At 38.0% G+C, this 27,464-nt stretch overlaps 1 protein-coding gene across 3 annotated transcripts in view; it reads left to right on the top strand.

Moving 5' to 3' along the window:
- Esr1 (estrogen receptor 1) overlaps positions 1–27,464 on the top strand; it is a 364,976-nt gene that overhangs the window by 275,157 nt on the left and 62,355 nt on the right. For all 3 annotated transcript variants that reach the window (XM_013517315.1, XM_005390574.2, XM_005390573.2), the window contains exon 6: positions 24,011–24,149. In XM_013517315.1, the coding sequence (XP_013372769.1) occupies positions 24,011–24,149 (139 nt within the window). The remainder of the gene's footprint in view (positions 1–24,010; positions 24,150–27,464) is intronic.

The following is a 27,464-nucleotide window of genomic DNA, read 5'->3' as shown; positions in this document are numbered from 1 at the left end:
ATGGGATAATCTAAGGGATAGAATCGCTAAAAATGTTGAGCACTATTACTTTCTATCTACATTCAGTTATTATATTATGGCTTTCTTATCCCCAGATTATTGCGGTCTCATGCTAAGTAAAGGCACTATTCTATGCATGTTTCCAGTATCTCCACTACTTTCATCATACTTTGTCTTAATGTATGACGTGGATACTAACAAATTGGATTCAGCCTCTACTGGAATTTAATTTTTGCCATATTTTGTTCACTTAAGAGTAGCAGTCAATGCACATTTATTATGTATTAGCATATCTCTATGTGTGATTCTGTACACTTATTTTTTCTGTCGCAGCTGGGATTTTTTATTGTGTTGAGAATCAGCACATAGACTTTTCAATTTGTACACAATTCTTAATATGTATATGGAAAGTCTAAAAAGCCACATATTGTGTTTATTTTTAAGTATTTACTTCAGCAACTTTCTAACTTTAAATTTGGAGGCAAATTTTCCTTAAGAGGACATCAAATTTGCTATGCTGCTAAATAAGTCTTATCAGTTCACAGTTTCATCTCCTGTACACTTTATACTCACATGTACCCTTTGTTTCTGCCAATTTATGTTTCTTCCTGTGCACAGAAATACATCATCCACCAGGTAGGCTTCTGGCATTTTGGAATGGCTACATTTCATGAATTAGCAATGGATTATATTAGCAATATTAACTGACAACAAATAATAATATTAATAATGTTAGTAAATATAAACTTACTGAACATACACAATTAAAACACCTTCTGGAAGAAATTATAGTTAACCATTACTAGTGTAATATTTTTTTGTTTCATTGAGTTTTTTAAGTGAAATCTCTCTTGTAGGATGCATGTGCCTGAGGGTTATAGAGACAGCAAGGAAGGAAACACTACACTTATTATATTAGGAAGGTTAATGTCAGCTGCCTCATAAAACCTCCAAAACTTAGGAAGATTTGCAGAATAAAAATTTGTTTTTGCTCACAAAGTAGTCTATTGCTGGGCTCTTTGTTGGAGAGTGGCTCTATTCCACATGGTGATTCAGGGAACCAAGCTCCTTCCCTTGGTGACTGTTTCATCCCCTGCAGCTTTGAACTCCTCTGCATGTAGCTTGTGTTGTTTTGGGTTTGTTTTAGTCTTTCTTGAAACAGGGTCTCACTATGCAGCTCAGCTGGCCTTGAGCTCACTTTGTAGCCCAGGGCTGGTCTCGAACTTGCAACAATCCTCCTGCCTCAGCCTCCCGAGTGCTGGGATTACAGGCATGCACCACCATGCCTGGCTTGTATGTAGCTTGTAGAAGAGGAAAGGTAGGGAACAGGAGACATCCTTCCTGACTGTCTTGTCCTGGACTTGACACATCTCTCTGCTCACATTCCTTTGGGAAGACCTAATGTCGTGCTAGTCAATAACTGCAGGAAGTAGAGGAGGCTGAGAAATGTAATCTCTGGGTAAGCAACTTCTTCTCAGTGGTAATTGTGACTATATTTTTAAAATTTGTCTTTGTGGTTTTGGGGAATTGAACCTAGGTTCTTTTGCTTGCTAGGTAACCACTCTATCACTGACTCACACCCTCAACCCATTAACCACAACTGTAAACTGTAGGGTAGTGAACAATGTTGAAATGACATATTATACAATTATACAATATTGAAATGACATATTATGAGCCTTGTCATTGGCGTAGACAAATATATAAATAATCACTAGTAAAGGTCAATAAGCAAACATGTAAGGTTTCTCTTCCATTGTTATTTCTATAATTTAATTTTACTTCTCTGCTATGCATTATAGATATGAGTAATGAATTGGTGTTTAGTTTACATTCAATTACTGAAATGAAACACCTGAGGCTGGACACTTTATAAAAAAGTGTAGCTCAGTTTTGGAGGCACACCCCCCCCCCAAACAGCAACTACATCACATCATGGCAAATGGCTCCACAATTGTGGGAGCACAAATGGGAGGGAGCGATCACATGGAGAACTGGGATGCCTGAGTTAGAGATCTAGGTCCCTGGAAAGCCATGTCAGTCTCTTCTTAGGACACACTCCAATGACCTAAGACCTTTCACTAGGTTCCTCCTTTTGAAGGTTGCACCACTCCTTAACGTTTCTATATTAAGGACCAGACTTTCAGCACCTTTTCTTGAGGGACAAACATTCAAACCATAGCAGAAGATATCTGTAAACAGATGACCAGATTATCCAATACCAAGGACAGGTGTGACCACAAAGAGTTAAGTTAGCTGGCCAAATTCACACATCACCACCAGGAGAAAGACTAGAACTCATACATTTATGCCAATTCCATGCTTTTTTCAGTGTACAAAATTTGTTTAATATATGGTCCCTCAGGAGAAGGGTATTTTAAAGGAGAAAACTGAGCAAAAAGCTTGTTTTACAGCACCTCCATACCAGTGGCAAGTTAGTTTCTGGGATCTATGACTCCTGCCTTTTTTGTGATGACAAAAAAGAGAAAAGAAAATGTTGACTAGACTTCGAGGTAATTCTGAGGTGTGTAGAACACAAGTCACAATTTAGTGTGACCTGTGTCCCAAACTGCTGTATCTATATATAAATTATTTCTTGGGAAGAAACATTTCTTCTGTACAATTTGATTTTATGTTTCATTTTTATTTTCTTAGAAGTTAGTTGTTGGAAATGCAGGGAGAAATCTACTCTGAAAACACTTATTGGAAAGAATTTTCTAATTTTACCTCCTAGAATCTGCAACAGACATAATAATACATGGTCTCTGCCCTCAAAGGGGTCAAAATACAACTCAAGAAAGTCAAATTCCAGAAGTAACAGATTATTAGCAAAATGGGTGAGAGAGAGGTGTCATTAGAGCTTTAGAGACAGGAAAAATAATCATGGGTCGTCTTGGAAAAAGAAAGTTTTACAGACAAAATGGGTCCTACATTGGTGGTGGGAAGATGGATCCAGTTTGTCTAAAAGGTCTCAGGCTAGTTAGGAAAATGTTGCTGTGGCGGAAATGACCCTGTGAATAAAAGTTTGGGAGGATCTCTTCCGCTTCATGTCTTGTGATTCTGCCTCTTTGTCTCTGCAGTGGTGAGATTACTACACAAACCCTGAGCTCCCTAACTCCTCTAGACTAGGGGGCCTGGATAGGAATGCTGTGTTGCTGGGCCCCCTTCCCACCTAATCCTGCTTATATTTTCTCCCAGGCAGCCCAGTATTCCTGGTTGAGTTGCTTTTTCATCTTTATAACTGACCTGAGTGCACCTCCTCTAGGAAGAGCCCAGACACCAGGCTGGGAGTCCTCACTCTCCTCCACTGTGGCTTCCCTCTGTTTTGGGTTGTCTGCTAGCCCCAACTCGCCAGAGGCTCTCATGAAGGCTTCGTTTTTCTTGTTATGCTTAACAATATTTTTATTGTAATAAAATACACATAGTGTACAATTTAGCACTTCGATCATTTTGAATGACCAGTTTGGTAGCACTATACACATTTACACTGTTGTGTAAATATTTTCATCATCCCAAACTGGAACTCTGTCCCTCTGTCCATCTCTTCTTTCCTCGTTAACTCCTGGCAGCCTCAAAGCTACTTTCTCTTTCTATGAGTTGACTATTTTAAGTACTTCATGTAAGTGAAATCATATACTGTAGGTGTTCTTTTATGCCTGGCTTATTTCACTGGGCATAATGTGTTCGAGGTTTATCTTTGTAGTCTTATTTGTTTTTATATTTCTGTATCTTTCATAGTGCCCATTACATAGAAAGTAATCATGCTTTATGAAGGAAAGTATAAGGCCAGGGAGGAATATAATGTCATATTTTAGGAGTACTCATGAGACTTTCTTCAGGACGGAGAGAACATATATAGCTTGGAGTTTGGAAGATAGTGGCGAGAGATGAGGCAGGCAAGGTGTGTAGGTTAAAAGAAGAAAGGAATTGCATTTCCTGAAATGCTTGGATTTCCAAGCTGTAAGCAACTGTGGGCCACTGAAAAGTTAGGAAAAGGTAAATATGCTTCATTTTCCTCAGTATGCTTTACCCCTATTATAAGGGTGATTGCTTTTGTGGCTCATATGTGGGACTGTCTTAATTACCTGCCCAAGAGACAGAGAAGAGAAGAAGTTGAGAAAGGAATTAGATCCTGAGGAAATGGAATTAGATCCTGAGGAAGTGTCACAATCTGTATAAACATGTCTGATACACTACATCATTCAGTATTCATAATGCCTAGGAGGAAGCATACGGTATTGTGTGGTTACACGTATCTTGCTCATTAATCTCAGTGATTTGTGCTTGAATTATAAAATGTTGGTAGGAGAGAAGAGTTCTCGCACAGGTTTTTAAAATGAAAGTATAAAGATGAGAAGAACTTCTTTATGCAATCAGTGGTATGTCATAATATATACAAGTTAATTTTTTAGCTTGTTTTTTAGATTGTTAATTTATAAATTAGATAATCTGGTTCTTCTACATTTTCAAATATCTCTATCTCTATCTCCGTATCTCTTGGCAGCTGTGAAATTAACAAAATCACACTGAGTTGCCAAAGTGCTGCTGATACACTATCTGTTGAGACTTAACTCCTCTGCATTATAACCAGCAAGGTATGCATAGGATTTGTTGATTCAATATTAATTTATTGAGTCAGACCTAGCCCAGACCAAGTGAACAAGACCAACCTTTTTCTGTCAAGTCATAGCTTGCTGAGTAAGTTTGAGAAATCAAGTCACAGAAGATACAAGCCAAAGAAAAGACCAGAGAAGAATGAAGGCACTAACTTGTTCTACATTCTGGGACCAGCTTCTGCACCAGCTCTGGCTCATGCTCGTAGCTCTATTCTTGAATTCTCTGGCTTTAAGCCCAGCTTTCTTTCCTATGATTTCTGACGTGCACAACACTTAGCAATTTACAGTATGTTTTATTGTCCGCTATCTCATCTGAACCTTGCAGCAGTCTTGCAGGAAGATGAGTGAACATAGATGAGGAAATTGAGGTTCAGATAGATTGAGTAGCTTGGCCAAAGCCACACACTACTTAGTGGAGAAGCTCAGATGTGCACTGGTGTCTTTTCCATTAGACCACATCAACACTTAATTTGGTATTATTTTTCCTTCTAGAGGAATCAGTGCTAGGAATTCTGCCACAGATCTCACTGCACAATTTTGTACCATAAAATAATGACAGTAGTAAATATTTCTGTATGCTACTCTGTGCCAGGCATTATATGCTTTATATGCAGTGATGTATTTAATCCTCCCAACAATGCTATGGGGTGATTACCATTAATTTTGCAAATAGGGAAATTGAGATACAGAGATATTATATAGGTTGCCCAAGTCACAGCCTGAAAAGTGGCAAAGGTCAGAGTACTCAGATTGAGTCCAGACGTTCTGTGTGACATAGTTTACACTGAATACCTTCTCTCTGAACCACAGTTCTCTGATTATTCCTTGTATCTCTTGACAAACACGAACAACCCTAGACACTTGTGCAGCTGATGCTAACTTGATAAACTGAGTTGCAAAATATTCCTTCAAACCCAAAACCAAGGCAAAAGTACCTACTGAGGTCCTTCCCTGCACACTGCTCTGCTGATGGAGGACCTGTGAGTGACAAGCCCTCCTTGATTTGTTACTCAATGTGTTGCAAAGAGTATCATCCAAAACCCTTCGTCCAATGAGTTCAGAGAACTATGTCAAAGTAAGTGAAGAAGTTTCCATGCCGCTTTGTCTTTTCCATGCCGCTTTTTCTTTTTCCATGCCGCTATTGCACATCCTAGCAAGCTAGCAGGACGGCCGCTGTTATTTTAAAAATGTCTTTGCAATCAGGAAAAAGATGTTTATTGAGAAAAACAGAGAAAGAAGAAGTGAGGAGCAGACTATATAAGCCTGCCATGTTTGCTTAGTGTGTTTTCATTTAAGAATTATCACTGGAGTCTTCTGTTTTCCCACTTTCCAAGGCAAGTTCCTTATCTTGGCTTAAAAACAGTTTTTATAAGTGATGTTTGAATAAGATTATTTCCCAGATGCAAAGAGGAAAGCTTTATACCTTTCATGCACTGTCACATAACTTCAGTGTTTCATAAATTCAAGTGTGGAGTTTTTCTTAAAGGAGGCTGAATAGAGCACACGCAGCAAGTTTAGTGAGTTTATGGGTCTCTTTGTCACTTTTGGATGCTGACCACTGTGTGGGAGTGAGGTGTCAGATCCTGTTGGTGGTCTGGATTCTAAACTCCTGAATTCATACATAAGAGGGCTTTGATTTTTAGTGTTGGAAGAGAAGTGACTTCAGGCATACTAGCTTCTCTGACTGGTTGGCTTTCTCTTCTCTTACTACCTGTCCATCCATCCATCTGTCCATCCATCCATCCATCCATCCATCCGTCCATCCATCCATCCATCCATCCGTCCATCCATCCATCCACCCACCCATCCACCCATCTATCCTTCCAAGATTTACACACAAGAAAGTGTACTACACAAAGGAAAATATTATAGAATTCTTCTAGGGGCATGAACTGAGATGAAAAATTTCTTATGAAGAGTCAGGGTTAAAAACAAATTATAACTTAAAATCTACATCTCATTAAATGGGGATATTTTAATTTTGAGGGGCATTTTAATTTTAAGATTGATGCTCTAACTGCATTAGGTTCTTAATTTCTATTTTCTAGGTATTTTTTGGTTGAATCATCAAAAGCTGTGTTATTATTACTGCTGCTTTATTTGTTTCACACAAATGATAAGAGTTTAGAGCAAGTAGAATATTCTACAGGCAAAATGTTTTTATTTCAAACCCATCGTTCTACCACCTTGAGTAGGAAGCACAGTGTTGTAGCACTTCAGGTTTATGGCCTTATTCACTGACCATGATACCCATATTGGGAAGATATTTTAAAGCTTCATTTTCAGATGAAGAAACTGATGCATGGAAAAGTTATATGTTTTTCTCCTAGTGAATCCACTATGAAGCAGTGAGCCAGCTCACTGCCGTGGCCATCTGTTCCTGAGGCCACACTCGTAAGTACTCACAGATACAGCACGGTGAGTGTTATCTTCCTCCACTGTAGTTTCCTTGGAGGAGAGACCTTGCCTATCAATATCATTAATACATTTTCATGAACAGTGTGTTTTCTTCATCCTTACAGTCGGTATGCAATGGCTTCCTTATTTGCCTACGGAGGGCAGGGACTTCTTGACCCCTGGTGTGGTTACCACAGGGGATACCCTGAAATGATGTTCAAACTTCTCAGCAACACCCTGAGGTTCTCCGCAACTTGCCTGTGCTCCACCTACACAAGTATTTCCTTCTCCCAGTGCACACCTTCTGCTGTAGCCAGGGTTACCTGGCCCTGTGCTCCTGGTGTGTTGTATTTATTCCCACACAGGCATCCCTGCTGTGTAGTTTCCATCTCATGTCCTCTACCAGCAGTGCATCTCCTCCTCCACCCTAGTGTCTGGTGGGTTTTATCCTTAGTGAGCTCACACTAGTTGCCACCAATTTTGTCCTTTCAAACCCTTTAAAATCTACGTCTTGGTTTAGGATTAGGTACTACATCTTGCCATAGCTCATTCTGATAGAGCTAACATGACACCATGTATACCCCTCTTTGTGTATCATTCACTTTCTAGCAAGTGAGAGCAACAAACATACAGATAGGAAGTGAAATTAGAACAGGGAACCATGTCAATATAGAAAATAAAGTGCACTGATTTCAACCCTTAAGATAGTCTGTACTATAAATGTAACAGGCTTTCAATAAGTGAGTGAGGAAAGTTTTTGTCCTATTGATCTTACTGAGTAAGTCTGTAAGTGGTGTACTCAGAGTAAAGTGTGGGAATTCTATCCTTTGAGTCATTTTAAACAAGTGAGGGATCTTTCACTACCCATTAAAGACCAAAGAGACTTCAGTGATGAAAAGGTTTTGAGCCCATCCAAAGATGTTATTCCAATACATCATCGCAGCTGGCCAAATAGGGCAGTAAGAAGCTTTCAAGAGCAGGTGCTTTGTAAGTACTATATTAGTACACTTTCTAGTCCTGACCAAAACAAATACCTGCAAAAAAGCAAAGCAGCAACAAGCAAAAGCAAGGAGAATGGCATTTCACTGTTTATAGCTTTGTTAATTTGCCTAAATCTCGTCAGTAGGAGTGAATTTTATCAGGCTTTGTAGGAAATGCATATTCGTATATGTCTGACTCCTGGGCCTGGGACATAGGTCAGTGGCATAAGTGCCTGCCTGGTATATGTCTGACTGCTGAATTTTTCTAGAATATAATTATCTGAGAGATCCATTTAACTTATGCATAATTTACTAATCAACTGCTAAATAAATGAAAAGTTTTGTGGCAGACTCTTTAAGAAATAGAATTAGAGACATTAACTAACCGCAAGCACCAGTTCTTATATTCAAATTAAATGATTTTTTATGGAAAGTAGAGGGATCTTGAAACATGCTTTTGAGATTCTAATTTTTTAAAAAAGGGTATTCTTTTGAAATCACAATCCAGGTTGAAAGATGGGATAGAAGACTACAGGTGTCTTACAGGATTGATATTAGAGCTGTAGGAACTTCAAATGGACAAATATAACCCATTACAACTGTTAATACTGATGCATCAGGAGAAAAATCTCCTGCGAAAAGTACAGTGCAGAACACCTACAATTGCTGAAGGTAATAGACCCAAAAAGTGGAGATATTTCTCAACAAACCATCATTCCACTTTCTGTCTCTTTCTTGACATTGACTGTGCTTTTAGCGGGGCAAAAGTTATCTGAAATTGTAGTTCAAAATTTAAATCATGGTTACTTTGCTAAAATTCTACTGCATAGAGTAGCAGAGGGGAAAAAAACACAAATAAAAGAAGGCAGTAAAGGGAATCACAAAGCTTTAAAGAGGTAAACCCCCTGAAAATTAGAAAGCAGCTCAAAGAGAGCCTCAGGCAAAGAAAGAACACTTGGACATGTCCCTGCCTGGAGTCTGTCAGCAGTGATGGCAGAAACCCCACCCTCCCGCTTGCTTGGTGGCATTTTGTTCCTCTGTAGCTCAGCTTGTTTGGGACAATCTTTCAAGTTCCTTACTATCACTCTTCTTTCTACTTGAAAAATTTTAACATTAAAAAAGAAATTGGCAGTTCTGGGGATTGAACCCAGGGCCTTCGCACTGTTACATCCCCAGCCTCTTTCATTCCATTACATCAACATTATTTTTCAGACAGAGTGTCACTAAATTGCTGGTTTGCTCAGGCTGAGGTCTACCTTGTGATCCTCCCGCCATGGGCTCCTGCCATGTTGGGATGACGAGCAGGTACCAGCACACCAAGCTATGACTCAGGTTGAACCCATCTATCTTCTCAAACATGTATCATTTCATTATAGTGAAAACATTAAAAACCCCTTCATTCTGGCTTTTTGTCTTACTCTTCTTAAATTCAGCATCAACTCATCTATTTCATTTCATGTAACAAATTAGATATCACTCTGGTTTATTAGGAAAACTATTTTCTTTCCAACGTACTTGTTTTATATTCTCTGTGCTTAAAATTTAGAACTATTTTTTATTTTTTATGCATCCCAATTGGGGAGGATACTCTAATGTTAGGCAAAAATTATGTGTAAAAACATAACATTTACATACAGCCTTAGAAATAATCAGGCCAACTCTAGAGGATTATACCAATAGGATATTTATAGTTGTCAATAAAAATCATCACTTTTCCCCTTTTATTCTTTCTTAACTCTTTGCAAGAATTCACTTCAAACCATTTTTGACTGTTATGATTTTTTATAGGTGCATATTAGCAATATAGAATAATAAAACTTTTTGGTACATTGGTGCATGCATGTAACATTTTCTGAATATTTTACCTTTTTTCTTCCATTTTTTTTTCTTTCCCTGATCTCCTTCCCCATCTCTATTCTATTTTTCTTTTTACTTTTTTTCATTTATGCTAAATTAAAAATAAGGAAGGATATAAGAGAAAGAATGTTATATTCCACTTTCTGAGATCAGTTTATTTTGTTTAACAGGGTTACTGTTAGTTTTGTGAAATGCAAAGTGCTGGATTCTTTGGGGAAAGCAAATACGAGTGGGACTGCACCCTCCTGGCTCCTAAGTCCAATACCTGGGTGACTCAGGAGGCAGGCACTGGGGAATAAGACCTTCTATTACTGGGAAAAAGTCAAGGACCAGAAATCTTTTCCAGTCAACTAATCACATTTTTCTTTTCTGAAAGCACGCCATTTTACCAAGCCTAATCTTGCAAGCTCTGACTAGAGACTGGATTGGTCTCCTTAAACAAGCATAGTCAATTCTCAGATAATTGCTGATTCCTCATGTACTTATGAGATTTTTTTTGGTCATTTTGCATTCCAAACTTTAGATATTCTTTACTTCCATTTATTCTCCAAAGCAGCAAGCCTTTTAGATGGTTTGGTTTTGCCATTGGTTCCTAGTTCTGAAATTTATCCCTTGTTGGTTTCTAACATACTACTGACAGAATCCATTGAAATTTTGCAAAGTGGGCTGAGAGCACAGTCCAGCCATTACCCTATCTGTTCTGTCAGGTGCACAAGGGTTGCGTCAAAGTCATGGGCTAAACGGAAGTCTTGTATTCTTGGCCGAGCTCAGCTGACCACTTACATTCAGTCTCTGGAGTGAGGCCGCATACATTAGGCAAATTTTTATGAGAGTTTGGAAGATGAGAAACATGTCCTTTTCAGGTTTTACCTGTCTATCACATGCATGACTTTGTATAAACAGAGTTTGCTATCACTTCAAAGTAAATAAAATGTAATTTTATTATCTCAAAATCATTTCATAATTTACTAAATTATTGATCTCTTCATTCTCTTCAACATTTGCCATTTACCTTTAATCTTCCAATCTTGATGAATTTTCAAGGTAGACATATTAATGATTTCCCTTAATAGCTTATGAAGTGAGTCACTGGAAGTGAGTCATTAAGGCCAACTCCTATACTTGCCATTAAATAGCAGTCATTTGCTAGTTCTGTATTGTGACTTTTTTCCAGATCTTTTTGTCTTGTATATAACAAGAATTTCCAATCATCTGTAAAACTTTTTTTGCTCTTTGATATTATGAGAGCATTCCAAGAAAAATGGAGGATGGGAAAAGTTCTTCCTTATTTTTAATTTAGCATATATTAAATTCTCATTCTGCTCTGTTTTAGGTTCAAGAGGGTATTTGTAATGAAGCAAACTATGTTACAGTCTTCTAAAAGGAAGTAATAAGACAACCTCCGAGTGCAATCTGATTATTTGGAAAATCCCTGACTTCTAGCTTTTATATGGAGCTATGGCCATATAAAGTTACTAAGGAGAACCCATTTCCAGTGTAATCTAAAATTTTTGTTATGTATTTAAAATATCATGTGGAGAAGGCATCTATATACTTCCAGTTGGGACAAAAATATTTAAGAATCCTTTCATAAATGTGTTACAGCCTATAAACTTTAGATGTAATACTCATGGTCATGTAGTTAGAAGGAAATTTATCACCTGCATGATGTTTGACACTTTTTACCATTAAAAAGAAACTAGTAGTAATGATAGCTAACATTTATTTATTGACTATTTGTTCCAGCCAATATGACAGGTTACATATATTCTTTCTAGTTTTGACCATAAATATACTGCAGAGATACATTACCTCTCTAATTTTGCAGATGAAGAATTAAAGCTTAGAACAATGTATGTATTCACTCCAAAAATACTCATAGAGAAGACAGTACTAGCAGGTGCCAGAGACTGATGAAGTCACACAAAGTCACATGACCAGGAAGTAGCAAACCTGGGTCCAATAATCCCACTCTCCCTTTCACCACACATTGCATTTTTATGGTATCTTATTTCATGTTGGAAAAGTCAGAAATCCTACTGAGACAGGTGGAACTGTAAGAAGGTAGCCAAAAGATATTTTTCTTATTATATAAATATGAGTAGAATTAGATTTTCCCGGAATGTAGTTACTCTGCGTATCTTTGTTTAGCACTGTGTGTGTAAATCAGAGCCCAATCACTGATATCTTGGAATAAACCAATTGTCTTCTAGGTCTATCAGTGGTCTTGACATCATATAGATATAAAATGAGTATATAATTTCAGTTATGGTGTCATTATGTCCTTCTACCCAACTAGGAATACCTACTCCTCTGCCTTGTTAAATATTCAAAAACCTTGCCTTTCATTTAGTGCATGTGGTGTGGTATTTTTCACTGTTTTGTTTTTTGATCTTTTTTGTGATCCAGTTTCTGCTTTCACATTTCTGGTGTGAAATGCTTAGAACAAGCAACTTTACCATCTTGAGAAATTAATATATTTTAAGCGAGGTCTGTAGCACCTAGTTGGTGACAGCAATCCTCGGAAACTAATATAGGTGCTCTTTATCTTTGTGAGGAGACATTGCCGTGGTACTGTTGTAATTCTCAGGAAGTCAACATTACCAATGGTTCCCAGTACCAATCCAGGAGCTGGGTTGAGCTAAGGAGAAACAGGAATGGTTCTTGCTTTGAAGAAAATCAGCATTTATAGTATATCTCTTTTAGGCATCCTAGTATCCATTTTGTTTTTAGAGTTATTATTTAATGACTTGGTAAGATCTACTGGGATTATAAAAGGATCCCTTAAGAGGCAAGAGAAAGTATTTCTGGCTTTCTGATTTCTTTTTGGCCTCTCTCTAGAATGGTGTGTATAAACTCTTACTTCAACTATGGGAAGGAAGAGATGGAAATCATTCTCCTTTCTTTTGTTGCTTGTCCTATCTGTTGCTGAAATTCCTGTAGGATAATGAAGCAACTGCAGAAGATATAGAACTGTTGGAAGACCAAAAGAGGGGGAACAATCTTTTCTATATAAATCTCCTCTATGTACCTGTGAGACTCCAGTCTTGTGGCCCCCTTGTTGGGTATGAACCTGTAACTGGTTCTCTGGCTTCTCTGTTGAAATATAGCTATGTGATTTGATACTCTGCCTTTCAGAGAAGTCTTGGGATTTTGCCTTGTAAATTCCCTTTTCTACAGGGATTTAGGCAAACCAATGGGAGAGTCTGTCTCATTTTTGCTCCTAATGTATTCTAGAGTTAGATGTCACTGAGTCATTGGAAATGACAGGTGTTTCTCTAACTTTTAAAGTAGATGTGTGTGTGTGTGTGTGTGTGTGTGTGTGTGTGTGTGTGTGTGTATGAGAAAGCCCTCACTAAACCCATGAGATCATCTTCAATTTTGGTTACATTATGGGGCTTGGGCCAAACAGAAGTGGGAGGAAATCACCATTGTTCATTTGTTTCAGGGACTTGCTTTGAAAAGGAGATTGTCTACTTCCCTCTTTAGGTCTTTGTGTTGATGACATTTTTAGTGTTTACCAGGAGTATACAGTTTGGAAAACTCAGACTGAGGACAATAGTGTTTGAAATGCTCTGTAGGTCTGCTTCTAGATAGATGGGGAAAATGTATGTTCCAAGGGACAAGTGCTTGTTGACTTTTCAAATGCAGTCCGTCTGTGCTCTTTGTTAGGTAACTCAGAATTGCTCCACAGTGGCTGGCCGTCCTGTCCATTTGACAAGCACTTAAAAGGACAGTCTTAAGTACTTTATAGTTTATTAATTTTTTCCTTCTTTAGTTTGCAGTCTACTCTCAGCAACTGGAAAATAATTTCTTTTCCTTTTCCCCCTGTTTTTCATTTAAGCTAAAATTGATTTCTTTCTAAGCTTGTAAGGAAAAAAAATGAAGCTGTAGTTAATACAACTGCCTTTGCTGAATAAAAATAAAAGATTAGTTTACCTTCAAGCTGTGCTATATCAGAGTAAAGAACTGTTCTGTCCTTCACAGGAGGATTTTGATATGAAGAAGTACAAGATCTCATAATATCTATATAGGATAATTGTAGCTAATACAAGTAGTAATAGGATTGTTTATTTGAGGGTTGAGCAGGATAGTTTTCAGTGTGTTTGGAAAATCGGGAAGCTAGGAGATACTCTTAAATTCATCAGCTTCTTCAGGACTCTTCTCAAATGCTTATTGTCATGACAACCATCTCTTCATAAACCAAGGCTCTGAGGATAATACAGATGGGGTTGGTAACAAGGTAGATTTGCCATCTGCTTTGTTTTCTGTAAGGGACATTATTATTATTTTTGATTCCCCAAGTCTGATCCTCACATCTGAAAGTCCTGACTTATTTTTTTTTGGGGGGGAGGCAGATATAGCTGTCATATGAATTCTTTTTTTCCTCCCATACTACTTTCTTACCTGTCATCACATAACTGATTTGCTTTGAAACAGAGAAAAAATTGATAATCCTGGGTTTAAAAAAAATGTACACAGTTTAATGATTTATTCATTCACATACTTTGCAAAGTTTGAGATGAGGTAGCTTGTAATTCAGCCGTACAGCCAAAAATAAGATCCAGAAAAAAGAGCTAAACAATAATTATCCTAGGAAACAGGTTCTATTGTAATTGCTCTTCAACGCTGTATCAGTGTTTCTTTCTGGTGAGGGTGTTTACAGTCTGCAATCAACTTGCAGTTCTTAGTAGCCAACAAAAGGAACATATTAATTCTTTAGTAGAGGAAAACTAGTTCTTGCTATGATATTTGGAATTAGCCTCATAAATGAATGCTTCTATAAGAGATGTAGGCCAATATTTTATCTTCCTTTCTGCCAAAGATGCAATGATATTTTCTTATATCAACTCATTACAGTAACTTAAAACATAATTTCTTATGTATCTAATATTTCATAAATTCATATATGCTATGATCAGAATTAAGATCTATTCAGCCTTTGCAAAAGAAGAAAATACATGTCGAGCCATTAAAATATATGTGATAAACTAAACTGGTGAAGGTTAAGGGAAGTATTTCATGAAGTTCATATTCAAAGTCAAGAATAACTTACCTATTTGTATTGTAATTATTTTTTGGTGTTAAAAATTAATAAGTCTAAACATTGAAATCTTGAGGGACTTTCATAATGTCCCATTTCAAGACTGTGGCATGATGTAAAAGAACGAAATATTACTCAGAGATTACTCAGAGTCTATGTGCAATCCATACTCCAGGAAGGCTCAGAGGGGCTGCCTTTAACCGAGAACCCTCAGTGTGAGAAAGTCTCAAATGACAGCCCTGAGCTGAAATCTCTGTGGCCTTTTATTGGTGGAACCAGGAAGCAAGGATAAAAGAGAAAAGAAGGGCACCTGGGCAGGAACTCATGTAGGGTACAAAGGAAGGACACGGGAAGATCAAGGTGATCTGTTAAATGACAGACCTTGGGACCAATCTGAATGAAAAGTTAGACTATGGGGAGGACAAAGGCCAGAATATTCATTCCTTCAGGCAATTTATTTTCATCCTACTTGGACTTGTGGCCCTGTAGGCGATCTTTTAATCTCTAACCATGCATTCCTGGAGGTTTTGTGGGGAAGGAACCAAAAGTTCCTTACCTCTGCATGTTCATCTCATACCTACCTCGGGCCAATGCCTCCACATCATAATATAGCTTTTTTTTTTCTAAACAGAGACATTCTGTAATTATCATTCTAGTAGAGTTAGATTATTTCAGTATGTTTTTATGTTCTACCTGTTGATGTATAAACATCATCAAACTGGTAGATGAGCAAGATGTAACCACAGTATAGTACACACACACATACACACACATACACACACAGAAAGAGACAGAAAGAAAGAGAGAGAGACAGAGATAGAGACAGTGAAATGCATGGTGATTACATAATAAACATGGGCTAATGTCCAGTAGAGAAAGATTGCCAGAAAATTTTAAGTGGCACATAAGTGTATTTCTGAGATTAAGTCTAATAATTTTTCAAAGGGACAATAAAAGGAACCTGGCTCCTTGAATATAATCTAGAGTGAAGTTTCAGCCTGAGCAGTAGTTGAGCAAAATTGAATCCAGTTTTGTATTCAATTTTCCTGTCTCTACAAGTATCCTACACTGAGTGTGTTTGAAACATACTGTCATCTCAGCACTCTAGGAGGTGGGGGTAGCAGGATGGGGAGTTCAAGTGCAGACTGGGTAACTTAGCCACTTAGTGAGATCTTGTCTCAAAATAAAAAATATTTTAGAAGGGCTGAGGGTATAGCTTAGTACACAAGCCCTGGGCTTAACCCTCATAACACACAAACAAACCAAGTAGCCTACAATGGTCTTCTTAAAACTTTTGAGAGGAAAATCTGTCTTCTACATTTACTTTATGCTTCATGTATACATTCATGTATACATTCATAATGAGGTCCAAGAATACCTCAAGCCCTCTGTTGATTTTTCCCCTTTATTTAAATGAAGTAATGGAGAATAAGTGGAATTACTGAAAGAGTACTGTTTTTGTATTTTAGATGTGCCATAGAACCATTATCTCTAAATCTATGTGTATAAAAATAATTCTTAGGTTAAAGTGTGTCAAGTTTTGTTACATTATTCTTTCTGACAGCATTGGTAATGTGGTATAGATGTATTCATTGTGTTATATAAAAGAATGCATGGTCTCATGGTCAGACCCTAGTCAATGTGGGGATTTTTTAGATTTACATACCATGACTTTCATCATCCATAAATCTTTCAAGCTATATTTATTTTACTATGAAGGAATTAGAGGCATGCACCATTAATTTTAGAAAGCATTATCTACCTTTGTTTATTTTAAAAGTTTGGGCTAAATTCCTGACTTTGTACTCAGATTGGCTTCCAACTGCTCTAAGTGTGACATAGTTTTAAAATATCAAATTTGACCTGTTCACTTCTTTGCTTATCATTGGTTTTCTTGCTTAGCATCTGCCTGAAGGATACCATTTTGTTTCCCAAGGTGAATTGTGACCACAGGGTAAGTTATATTTTGTCTATACCAGTGCAAGTGATGTACCAAAAACACATTATAGAAGGGTCTTAGATTCAATAAAAAAAACCATCCCCCTCTTGTATTGGGGGGTGCATGAAGACAGCTATATTGTGAAGATGCTCAACGTCTTGAAAAGCTTTGAGACTTTCTGAGATCTTCAATAATGGCTGATAGGTCACAGAAGAATGGTAAGCCAAGTGTACTTGACTTTTCAGTATTTTCAGTACTCCTACTTTCTTCACTGTGTTGAGGCTGGTGATGCCCGTGAGTGTACCCTCCAGATATACCAAGTCCCATATTGGGATGTCACTTGGAAATACCTTAATCATTATGCTCCAGAATAAGAACTCTTATTGTCCCAAGAAAGAAGGAGTCAGTGTTACAGCTTTAATATGAAGTATTCCTCAAAAACTCATTGAGGTTTTCATTTTTAATGCACCGATGTTCAGAGATAGGACTGACAAAGGTGATTGGGTCATTTGGGCCCTGACCTCATCAGTGGGTTAACCCATTCATTAATTCTCATAGGTGAATGGGCTATTAGGGTATGCAGCCTAGTTAGAAAAAGCAGTTCACTGAGAATGTGCCTTTGAAAGGAATATCTTCTTCTTTTCCTCTCCGTCTCTCTTTCTCTGGCTCATTCTCTCTGCTTCCATGGGATGAGTGGTTTTGCTTTGTTACATGCTTTCTGCCATGATGTTCAGCCTCACTGAAAGACTATAGTAATGGGACCAAATTACCATGGACTGAGACCTCTGAAACCATGGGCCCAAGTAAATTTCTTTTTTAGTTTACTTACTCTGTGACGGTGAGGGAAAGCCAACATACACAGCCCGCTTGCTATTTTCAGGGTGGATATTTATATGGTAGTTGCATAAATGCATTGGAAACAATGCATTTGATACAATATGGTGTGAGGCTGAAATGGAAGTTGTCCATGTTTCCTGTATTATAAGAAAGGAAAGCCAGAAGACAATACGGATAACATGGGGCAGGATTTTGCATTGTGATTCACAGTATTCCTAACCAAGTGATTATTTATCCTGTTATTTATTTTGCTAATACATGTTGGCTTTATTTTTAATGACAGTACATATTTGAGAAAAGTGGTTCATGATGCTATTTAGGTGGTGTGTTAGTGAGCTTTCTGTCACTTTAACAAAATACCTAAAAAGTAAAAGAGGAAAGGCTTATCTTGGCTTACAGTTTCAGATTGTAATCCATAGTTGGCTGGTTCCATTGTTTTGGGGCTTGTGGTAAAGCAGAACATCATGGTGGAAGAGTGTAGCAGAGGAAAATCATCACCTCATAGCACTGGGAAGCAGAGAGCAAGGGAAAGAGCTGGTGAAAAGGGGCCAGGGATGAGATATAGTCCCCTAAAACATATCCCAATAACCCACTTTCTTCAATTAGACTTGCCTCCTATGTCTCCATTACCTGCCTATAATGCCATCAGTATCTAAATATATCATTGGATTAATCCCCTGGTGAAGTTAGAGCCCTCATGATATAGTCAGCTTCCAAAGGCTTCACCTCTGAACATGTGAGTCTTTTGGGGGACATCTTAGGTCCAACCATAATAAGTGGAATGAACTCATTTTTTGAGAAAGAAGTTTTCAATAAATGTACTGTTGCTAGAGACATCATGAAGTGTCATAGAACAGTGACCACAGCTTTGAAGAGCCTCTCTATAACTGGACTGTGTATAAGAGGGAGTTAAAGAATAGTTTTAGAGTGAAGGAAGGTCATATTCAACAATACTCTGGGGTCCATGGTTCATCAGATGACATTCAGTTAATATTTTCTGGAGGGAAAAAATTATAGAAGCGAGAATGTGCAAGAGTCACTGGCATTGGAACAGCAATCTAGGTTCTTCTGATACTATTTCTTCTATCAGTTTCTCCTAGAAATCCCAGTTGTATTCAGCTTTCAGCTGTCATGTGCTATAATCTCATGAGAACCTTCCCTCATTTCTTAGTTTTTGCTTTCCTCCTCTCCTCTACTGAGACTTTGTCACTGAAGAAAGAAGACAAGAATATCCAACTCTTCTTCCTTTGAGTAATAAAGGCAACAAATAAAATGCAGCAAACAGTTTTATAACTGATATTTTGGAAAACACTGTGGTCATATGAATGAGAACATGATTCATTTGCTTGAAGGTCAGAAAACCAATAGAATTACTGGGGAGGGGATCTAATCACCTGGCTTCTAGGTATGTAGATAGCACTTCCCCAGAAAATGTCTCTGTTTTTCTTCTACAAGGTTTCTAATAAGCTTTATATTTCCATAGATTACATCCCATGCAAATAGTATTTAATTTTTCTGCTGTAACTACTGAAAAGCCACATGATTTATCTTTTAGTCCAAGGCAGCAAGGAACTGTATAGGTATTCAGATTACATTAGTCATTTTGTCTAAGGGTCATCTCTGCATACCTTTCAACATCATTTCTAAGAATTTGGTGATATCTTGTAAGGGAGGGTAAGGCCTTAGGATCCATTTCTGTGCCAAGGCAATTAAGCAATTTGTACAGAAATCCCTAGCAGAGCACAGGGCTCAGGGTCTTGTGAAGTCCAAGAAAGGGAGGTGGACATGCCATTGGCTCCTTTTACTGCCAAAACTAAGTAAAAATAACTTGGAGGAAAAGCAGTTACTGTGCAGTACACACTAGAAGACAGGCATGACTTTACATGATGATGATACTGGAGATAATGAACTAGTTGTATATTATAGCGGGTGATGTCTTTCTGTGAAAGAGACCTCTTTCAGATCATTAGATCACTGCTCATACAGGGGTGGGGAGTAGATCTTGGGACCTTTCTGTTTTTAATATATTCTACGCTTCACAACTTTATTAGTATGCCTGTGAATGTGGATGATGGATATGTTTGCTTGTGAAAAGTTTGTATTTTATAAAGTGAGATTACTAACATTGGTTTTAGCTTTATCTCCGTAAGATGTTGTTACTGCTTGTAGGCATGTGTGTGGTCACTCTGGGTGGACTCCATAGGCCAACAGCTGTGTTACCACTCTCATTAAGGTGTGAGTCACCTCTTGCATGGCACCTATAGAAATATTTATCTCTGCATCACCACGTGTATCTTATAGCAACTGCTAAGCCAACATCTTCCTATTGAGCACTTTAAAGTCTTCAAAATAATTAGATTTACAATTTAAATGTCTCTAAATTATAGGAGATCCATTGGCAATTGCGTGTCAGAACAGTCTTCATATTCATAAGGAAAATAAATAAAAGAATTGAAACTTGATGTCTATAGATAGTTGCCCTAAGATCATTCTACTGGGGATTTATTACATTAATTTTTCTCCATTAGGCACAAACTCAAAGTATTCATGGGCCACACCAAAAGGGTATTTAACTCCTGTGTGGTTAAAATAACATTGAGCCCTGTATATTGAAATAAAGGAGACACTCCATCCAATAACTTCATTTCATTGTTCTTGTATTCATTGGGAAGGTTAATTGACAGTCTTCTGTGTGATCGCCCGGCCCTGTCACGGGAACTTGCAGGTGACACTGCACAACAGACCTGATAATCCTGTCTGCAGGCAGTATGTACTGCTGAGCAAGACAAATAAATAGAGTTTCTTTTTGAGAGATCTACCACATTTCAATAGAAGGACAGAACCATCCTGCCATCCTCCAACTGCAAATTATTATTAACAGACATCCCTAGGACAGATTTCATAATCACTGTGCTTATATGGTACAAACGGTTAGGGGAAGCTTCTTTGGCTTCCAAAAGATGACTGAAAGGATCACAAAAATAGTACTGAAATTTTAAGCCAAGAATTATAAAAGTAGGATGGCATTTAATGTAAAGTCTCCAACAGAAAGCAGGTCTTTGGTTTCCCAAAGTGGATTGGTTACGTGGTGAACTACACTTCTGAGAACGTGAGAGACACTCTCTGATCTCATCCAGTATAATATTTTGAGACTTATGTAGTGAATTGAATAATAGAGGGTAAGTAAGGTTGCATTGTTACATTTTCGTGTACACAAAACAAAGAGGAGAAAACAATGAGGAGAAAACACCACATTTGAATGTTAGCATTTTTAATTGAGTTTAATATACAGGGTAAATTCCCATTACTATTGCAAGACTTTAACCCAAAAAGGTGAAATATTAAAGAATGAAGGCTTCCCTGAGGACTTTTACTTTATTTTTTGCCCCCTCTATTTGGTTTGGCCTATTAGATAATGGGGAAGAGAAGCATTCATGGCAGACCCAGGAGTGTCTCCCTTGGAGTGAGCCTGATCCCTTTGGCCTAAATGCACTCTCTGGATAAACAGCTACACATTGTAGGAATATGTATTCCCGCCCTGCCAGGTGGGGCTCAAACGAAAGCATTACGTTGAGCTTTTCTTGTGAACAGAGCCACCTGCTTTCTCACTTCTACAGAAGCCAGTCCTGAGTCATATGAATGGAATCTCCTCTTTCCAGTAGAAAGACTCCTGCTTTGCCGTCATGGACGCTGGAAGGTCTGAGTGATATAGTGAGGTGCAATAAATCTGAGCTTTAAAAAGAAGGACTTGGTAGAATCTTGCATTTTGAGCCTCTAGTGAGCACACAGTCTAGTAGGGCTCACAGATGCAGGCATAATTCACTTGAACATGGCATGACAGGGCGACACAGTGGAAATTCATGTAAAGGTGTTCACCATTGTTAGTCATTAGGAAAATGCAAATTACAACCTCAATACCTGTGCGGTATCTTTGTACCTATTAGAATGTCTAAAATGAAAGACTGCCTATATTAAGTACTGTCAAGTATGTGGAAGGGTTTGTGCTCTCATGTATTAATGGTGGATATATAAAGTGGCACAATCATTTTATAAAACTATCCATTTCTGAAATCCAGTCTGCTGTTAAATATTTAATCAGAAGCAATGAATGAAAACATATGTCCATGCAAAAACTTATTCATAAATTGCTCACATAGCTTTTTTTTGTATTATCTTAAAGTCAGGACTGACCAAAATGTCAAATGAAAGGATAAAAAAGTGGTACTTATTTGTTGGATATATCCATATAATGGATTAGCACTCCACAAGAGACATGGTCAAGTATTCACATATGCAACAATGTGAAGAAGTCTCAAAGTAGTTATGCTGAGTTAAAAGAGTCAGACAAAAAAATGTAAGAGACTCTTAGGAACTGAGTTTGCCATCAGTGGGAACAGAAAAAAGAGGAAATGTTTTCATTACCTCAGAGACAGAATTGAGGAGGTTTGATAATGGAATGCTGGCAAGAGAGGGCTGTAGACACTGAGGTCTGCTCTGGTTTAAGTTTCTCCATGTGAATCATCACCTATTTGGAGACAATGATTACAAGAAATCTGGTGCATAAGCATAGAAGAAATGATAAGCATGGTGTTTAATGCTGAGCTTTGGATTACTCCATAACCCCTAGGAAGGAACATCCATTGTGTTTTTTTTTTTAAATTAAGTTTTACATTTCACTATTTGTCTTGGTTACTTTTCTCTCATTGCTGAGGCAAAATACCCAATGCCCAAAATTAAGGAAGGAAAGGTTTATTTAACTCACAGTTTGTGGAGGTTTCAGTCTATACTCAGCTGGCTCCAAGGCAGGATGGCACATGGCAGAGGGCAACAGTTCAGGGTGGCAGAAAACAGCAAAACAATAAGAACAAAAAAGGGAGGAGCAGTAGAGAGAGCAAGCCTCCTTCCCTCCCTTACATTGTATGCAGGCTGCCTGCCCCAGGGCGGGTGCAGCACTCACACCCATAATCCCAGCATTGGACCACGAGTCAATCAAAAACACTAGAAGCCCTCCCCATGACTGCATTGAGGCTTTGGGGGGACATCCAGACACAAACCATAACAGTATTTAAGGAAAGAAACTTTCATTTTGGCTTTTTAATTAATACAAGAAGAGATTTCTAATAAAATGTAGTTATAGAGAAAACACAGAAGAAAGCAACAACAAAAATTGTGATTCCTAAAGCCATTGTCATGGATAAAAGGGAGCAAACAGTTGAAGATAAGGAGAGAGGGGAAGGAATATGCCTGGATACCTCTAGCCAAAAGTACAGTGCACTTATGTAGGGAGGAGCAGACTTTGTGGATATCCTGCCTATTTAATCCTCTTGTCACTGTACTGTTGGACTCCCTAGTAACTTGACTTAAATTCTGTAAGTAAATCTCAGATGCTGATGTTAATTGTGGTCAAGGGTGCAGGTCCTAGAGGTTATATTCTTATCTCTGCCCTTAACAGACACATAACTTTCCAAGTACCTGGGACTTCAGTTCTTCCTTCTTTTGGTTATTGTACTGATAAAGATGAAAAGAAATGGGTACAGGAAGGACTCAGCAGTGCTTCTAACACATAGTAAGGGGATCAATAATATAATAATTCTTCAGTTTCTCCCCCTTTATCTTCTTTTTCCTTCTCTTCCTCATTCTTATTATTATGCCTCTACTATATTGCCATGAAGCAATTGGAAAAAAAGCTTTATTCTTCTGGTCAGTCATTAGAAAACAAGGACACATCTAACTGGCTTTTATCAGAAGTAATCATAAGTCACCCTTATTCATTTGACCCATTCTCCTAAATTATGTGTTTACCTGTATTATTTCATTTATCATTCCTTCACATGTTATGAAAAAGACTATGACTTAGTAGTAAAGACCATGGCTTAGTGATAAAGCAAAAGAAAGAGAGATATTTGGTGACTTCGGTCTTTCCTGTGCTCTAGTTTGTTTAGTTTAAAGCCAGTCATTTAAATTTCTTGTACCTTAGTATCTTCAACTAAACAGAAATGAGTAATAACAGCCATACAGAGCTATTAGAAATGTCTAAGTAGAAAGCATTCAAGTTCTAACACAAAGTAAAGAACTTTACAGAAAGCTAAGTGGGTTGCATAAGTTAGTGTATTTCTGTAGATGTGACACTAAGGCACTAAAAACTCAAAACCACATTGAAATCTGTGGAGACAGCTAGGTTTAAAAAATAGTCACTTGACTTTCCTATAAAGTATGCTTCTATTACACTTTATTCCATCTAATAGAAAATAGACCCTACTAGTCCAAATCCCTGGTCAGCTTAACTTCACCAGTGATGAATACTTTTCATTTCAGCAGGATTTTTCTTGTTATGTTTCAGGCTTTGGGGATTTGACCCTCCACGATCAGGTCCATCTTCTGGAATGTGCCTGGCTAGAGATCCTGATGATTGGTCTGGTCTGGCGCTCCATGGAGCACCCTGGGAAGCTCCTGTTTGCTCCTAACTTGATCTTGGACAGGTGAGTGTCCTAGCCTTGGCTTGGGAGAGGGACATCCTTTCTAATCACTGTTTATCCTCAGGCTATTTTATTCTGTACTCCGTGAAGCTTCAAAAAGCTGTATTTAGTGCAATTGCTTTCTGAATGGGTGAATTCAGGTGATACAGTCTGGTCAATTTCACCAAAAACTAAGCTTCACTGTCTGTTAAACATCTTTTCAGAGGAACTTTATTTTTTCTAATACACACATGAAACTATAAATTGTAATTTTCAAACACTTCCTTCATCTTCTGTTGTATAAAAATTGACAACCTCACTTTAATTAAAACTTATTTTTTGGTGCATGTATGTCCAAATCACAATAGACATTTTATTTCTGTCTCCAGTTTTCCAGCAAAATGAAAAAATTGGTCACAGAGTTTTGAAGGCCACTTCCAATCCCATGAGTTCATTTGTGCTTGCAGATATGTTATCTGTGGGACTTTCTTTAATGGAGAAGGAGGGTTGCCTTGAAATATAGGTGCCATTGTTTTCCTTTCACAGCCATTGCTTAGTGGAATTGGATGTAGACATTTTACAGCATTCATCAGTGATGGAGTTGTTACCAGTACCAGCTGCTGTGCTGAGCACTTTGCAATCATTTTCTCATTTAATTGTCACAGCACTGCCAAGATGCAGGGTCTTTATCACCCACATTTTAGGCAGGAGGAAGCCAACTGTCAGGGACATCCCACCACTTGCAAAAGGCAGAAACCTAGCTGATGGTGAGGCTAGGATTTGAATTCAAGGTCTGTCTGCCTCTGGTACACTCTATTGCCTCTCATCCTGGGCACTCCTTCTGTCTTTCCTGTTTTCTGATGCTGCTTGCCAGTTGCTGTGGTAGTTTTCTGTTCCCAGGTGTAGCTCTTCTTGCTGGGTACATAATGATTTCATGGGAAAGAACCATCTTTGTATTGTTTCCTGCGAACTTATCCTCTCTGCCTAGCAATCTGAAGCTGTCAGGTTGCCTGCCCACAGCATCCTGGTACAGTGTTCGGCTTTGGAGAGCTACGTTTCTGCCTCAGGCCCACCCACTAGGTATTCCAGGCAACTGCCAAGCCCCCTAGAGCACGGTTGCAGCCAAGTCTGTTTAAGTGCAAAAGAACTGTGCAAGGTGTTGCTTGTTCATTTGTCGTGTTGTGTTAATTTAGCTTTTGAAAAACATGGATGACACTACTCCAGAAGCAGATTTTATTGTCCAGGGAATATATTCCAGTGACACAATTTCACAAACTTATGGAGAAGGGCCACCAGTCTTGTTCCTTAGATCTATGCTCATGTTCTCCTCTGAAAGTCTTTGGACGACATCCCTATGTCCTTGGTGTGCCTTCACTTGCCTTCTATTCTTTTTCTTAGTTTTCTTGTCTTATCTTTTTTCCCTTTGTACTTCATGTCTCCTGTTTTCTTTTGCTTCCTCGTTTCCTTCTTTCTTTTCATCTTTATCCTTTCTTTAAGAACAATTCTTGCCTGCCAGTGGCGTGGTTCTGTGGCCAGGTTGCACAAAATTTACAGATGAAATTCTTAGAGCATGAATTCTGGATATGGATTGGAGTTTATCTTCAGTGTTGACTTTCAGACATTTGCTTTTGCCCTTGTCCGTATCCATTTTCTTAGGTTCACCGTTGGCAACAACAGTCATAAAATCATTGAGTTTGTAATATGAAAGGCCTTTGCCATTACCCCACCCAATGAACTCATATTGCCAAAGAGGTGAGAGTGCCCAGGGTATTATCAGCCACTTGCTTCCCTTTTCTTTAGCATTACAGTTAATTCCTTCACATCTCTCACAGAAATATGAGTAACTAAAAGTTATTATCTTAATTCCTGTTTTCTAAAAGTCCAGGTTAGGAGTTTCTACTGATTTTAATTTTTTTTCAACCTCTGCCCTGGTGATATGCACAGCCAGCCTTCTGTGTAGGGACTGTCCCGCACATTCTAGGATGTTTAGCAGTACCTCTGGACTGTATTTGTCAGGTGTTGTTCCTTCTGCAAGTTATGTCAGATAAGTGTCTCCAGTCATTTTTATCTCCTTCCTGGTGGCAGTGGGTGGACAGTGGCCAAGTTATTGCAAACCCAGTGAGAGCCACTTCTCTAGATGTTCCCGCTTCAGTGTCCTACACGTTCTTACGGCTCATCAACCTCTAGACTCAATAAGTCTGTTTTTTTTTATTTCCTTTCTATCTTAATGATATCAATATTTGCCTAGACCTTGGAGCTAAAAATGAATGGTGCTTAAGTGAACAATGGATTCACCTGCTCCCTCACCAGACTTTCCAGTTAACTGCCAAGTTTTTCTCTGAACTATTTCTGAATCCAGACCCTCCCCTTGTCTCCATTCCGTAGCCCTAGGCCCTGGTTGTCTCATCCCTGATTACTTACCTCCGTGACCCTGTATTTTCCTTAGTGCCCACCCACCTTTCTTTCCACTATAGTGACACAAGGGATTATTTCCCAAGGCACAGCAGTAATCTTGATGCTTTTGATTCTGCTTCCACTGGCTTTGTCGGTTCTTTTGAAAGTACAGAGTAGACTTCTTATCCTGACAGTTATGGCTATCACAGGCGCCACAAATGCAAGTATCTGCAGAGCCAGTCAGATGATGTAAATGAAGAAGACTAGTAGATGAGTGTCCAGAAGGGAGTGCTGGGGATTAGGTGACCTTTTCCAGGCTAATGACACCTGGCAGCTCAATTTGACCCAGAGTTGTTTTTTATTTTAAAGAGAAAAAAATAACAAAATAACAATGAAGACAAAAACAAAACAGTACACAAACAATAAAAATCATACAGGATTTCAAAACGAGGTGACAGGAATTAACAATGGCTGTTATATTGCATATTGTTATCTTCAGCGAAGTTGCTCAGATTACCAGATGTGAGAATGCAAGATTGATCAAACAATTAAAGACAATAACAAGTAATAAAAAAATTAGAAATGATACAGGACTTCATTAAACAAGATGGTAGGAATTCAACCATGGTGGTTATATTGCATATTGTTGTCTTCAAATTAGTTGTTCTGATGGCCAGACATAAGCATGCAAAATTGGTCAAGAGAAAAAATTTAAGCATTAACTATTCCTTTCAATAAACCAATAGACATCAGCAATACACTTATCTCAGCTACCCTTGTATATACATATATATTTTTTCTTTTTTTAATTTTAAAGAGAAAATAACAGAAACAAAATAACAAAAATGAAGGCATAAACAAAACAACATAAAAACAATAAAAATGATACAAGATTTGAAAACAAGGTGATAGGAAATTAACAATGGTTGTTATATTACATATCGT

This window comes from Chinchilla lanigera, unplaced genomic scaffold (genome assembly GCF_000276665.1).
Source record: "Chinchilla lanigera isolate Chin_1 unplaced genomic scaffold, ChiLan1.0 scaffold00038, whole genome shotgun sequence".
Classification (NCBI taxonomy): Eukaryota; Metazoa; Chordata; class Mammalia; order Rodentia; family Chinchillidae; genus Chinchilla; species Chinchilla lanigera.
This window is presented reverse-complemented; position numbering and strand designations above follow the sequence as displayed.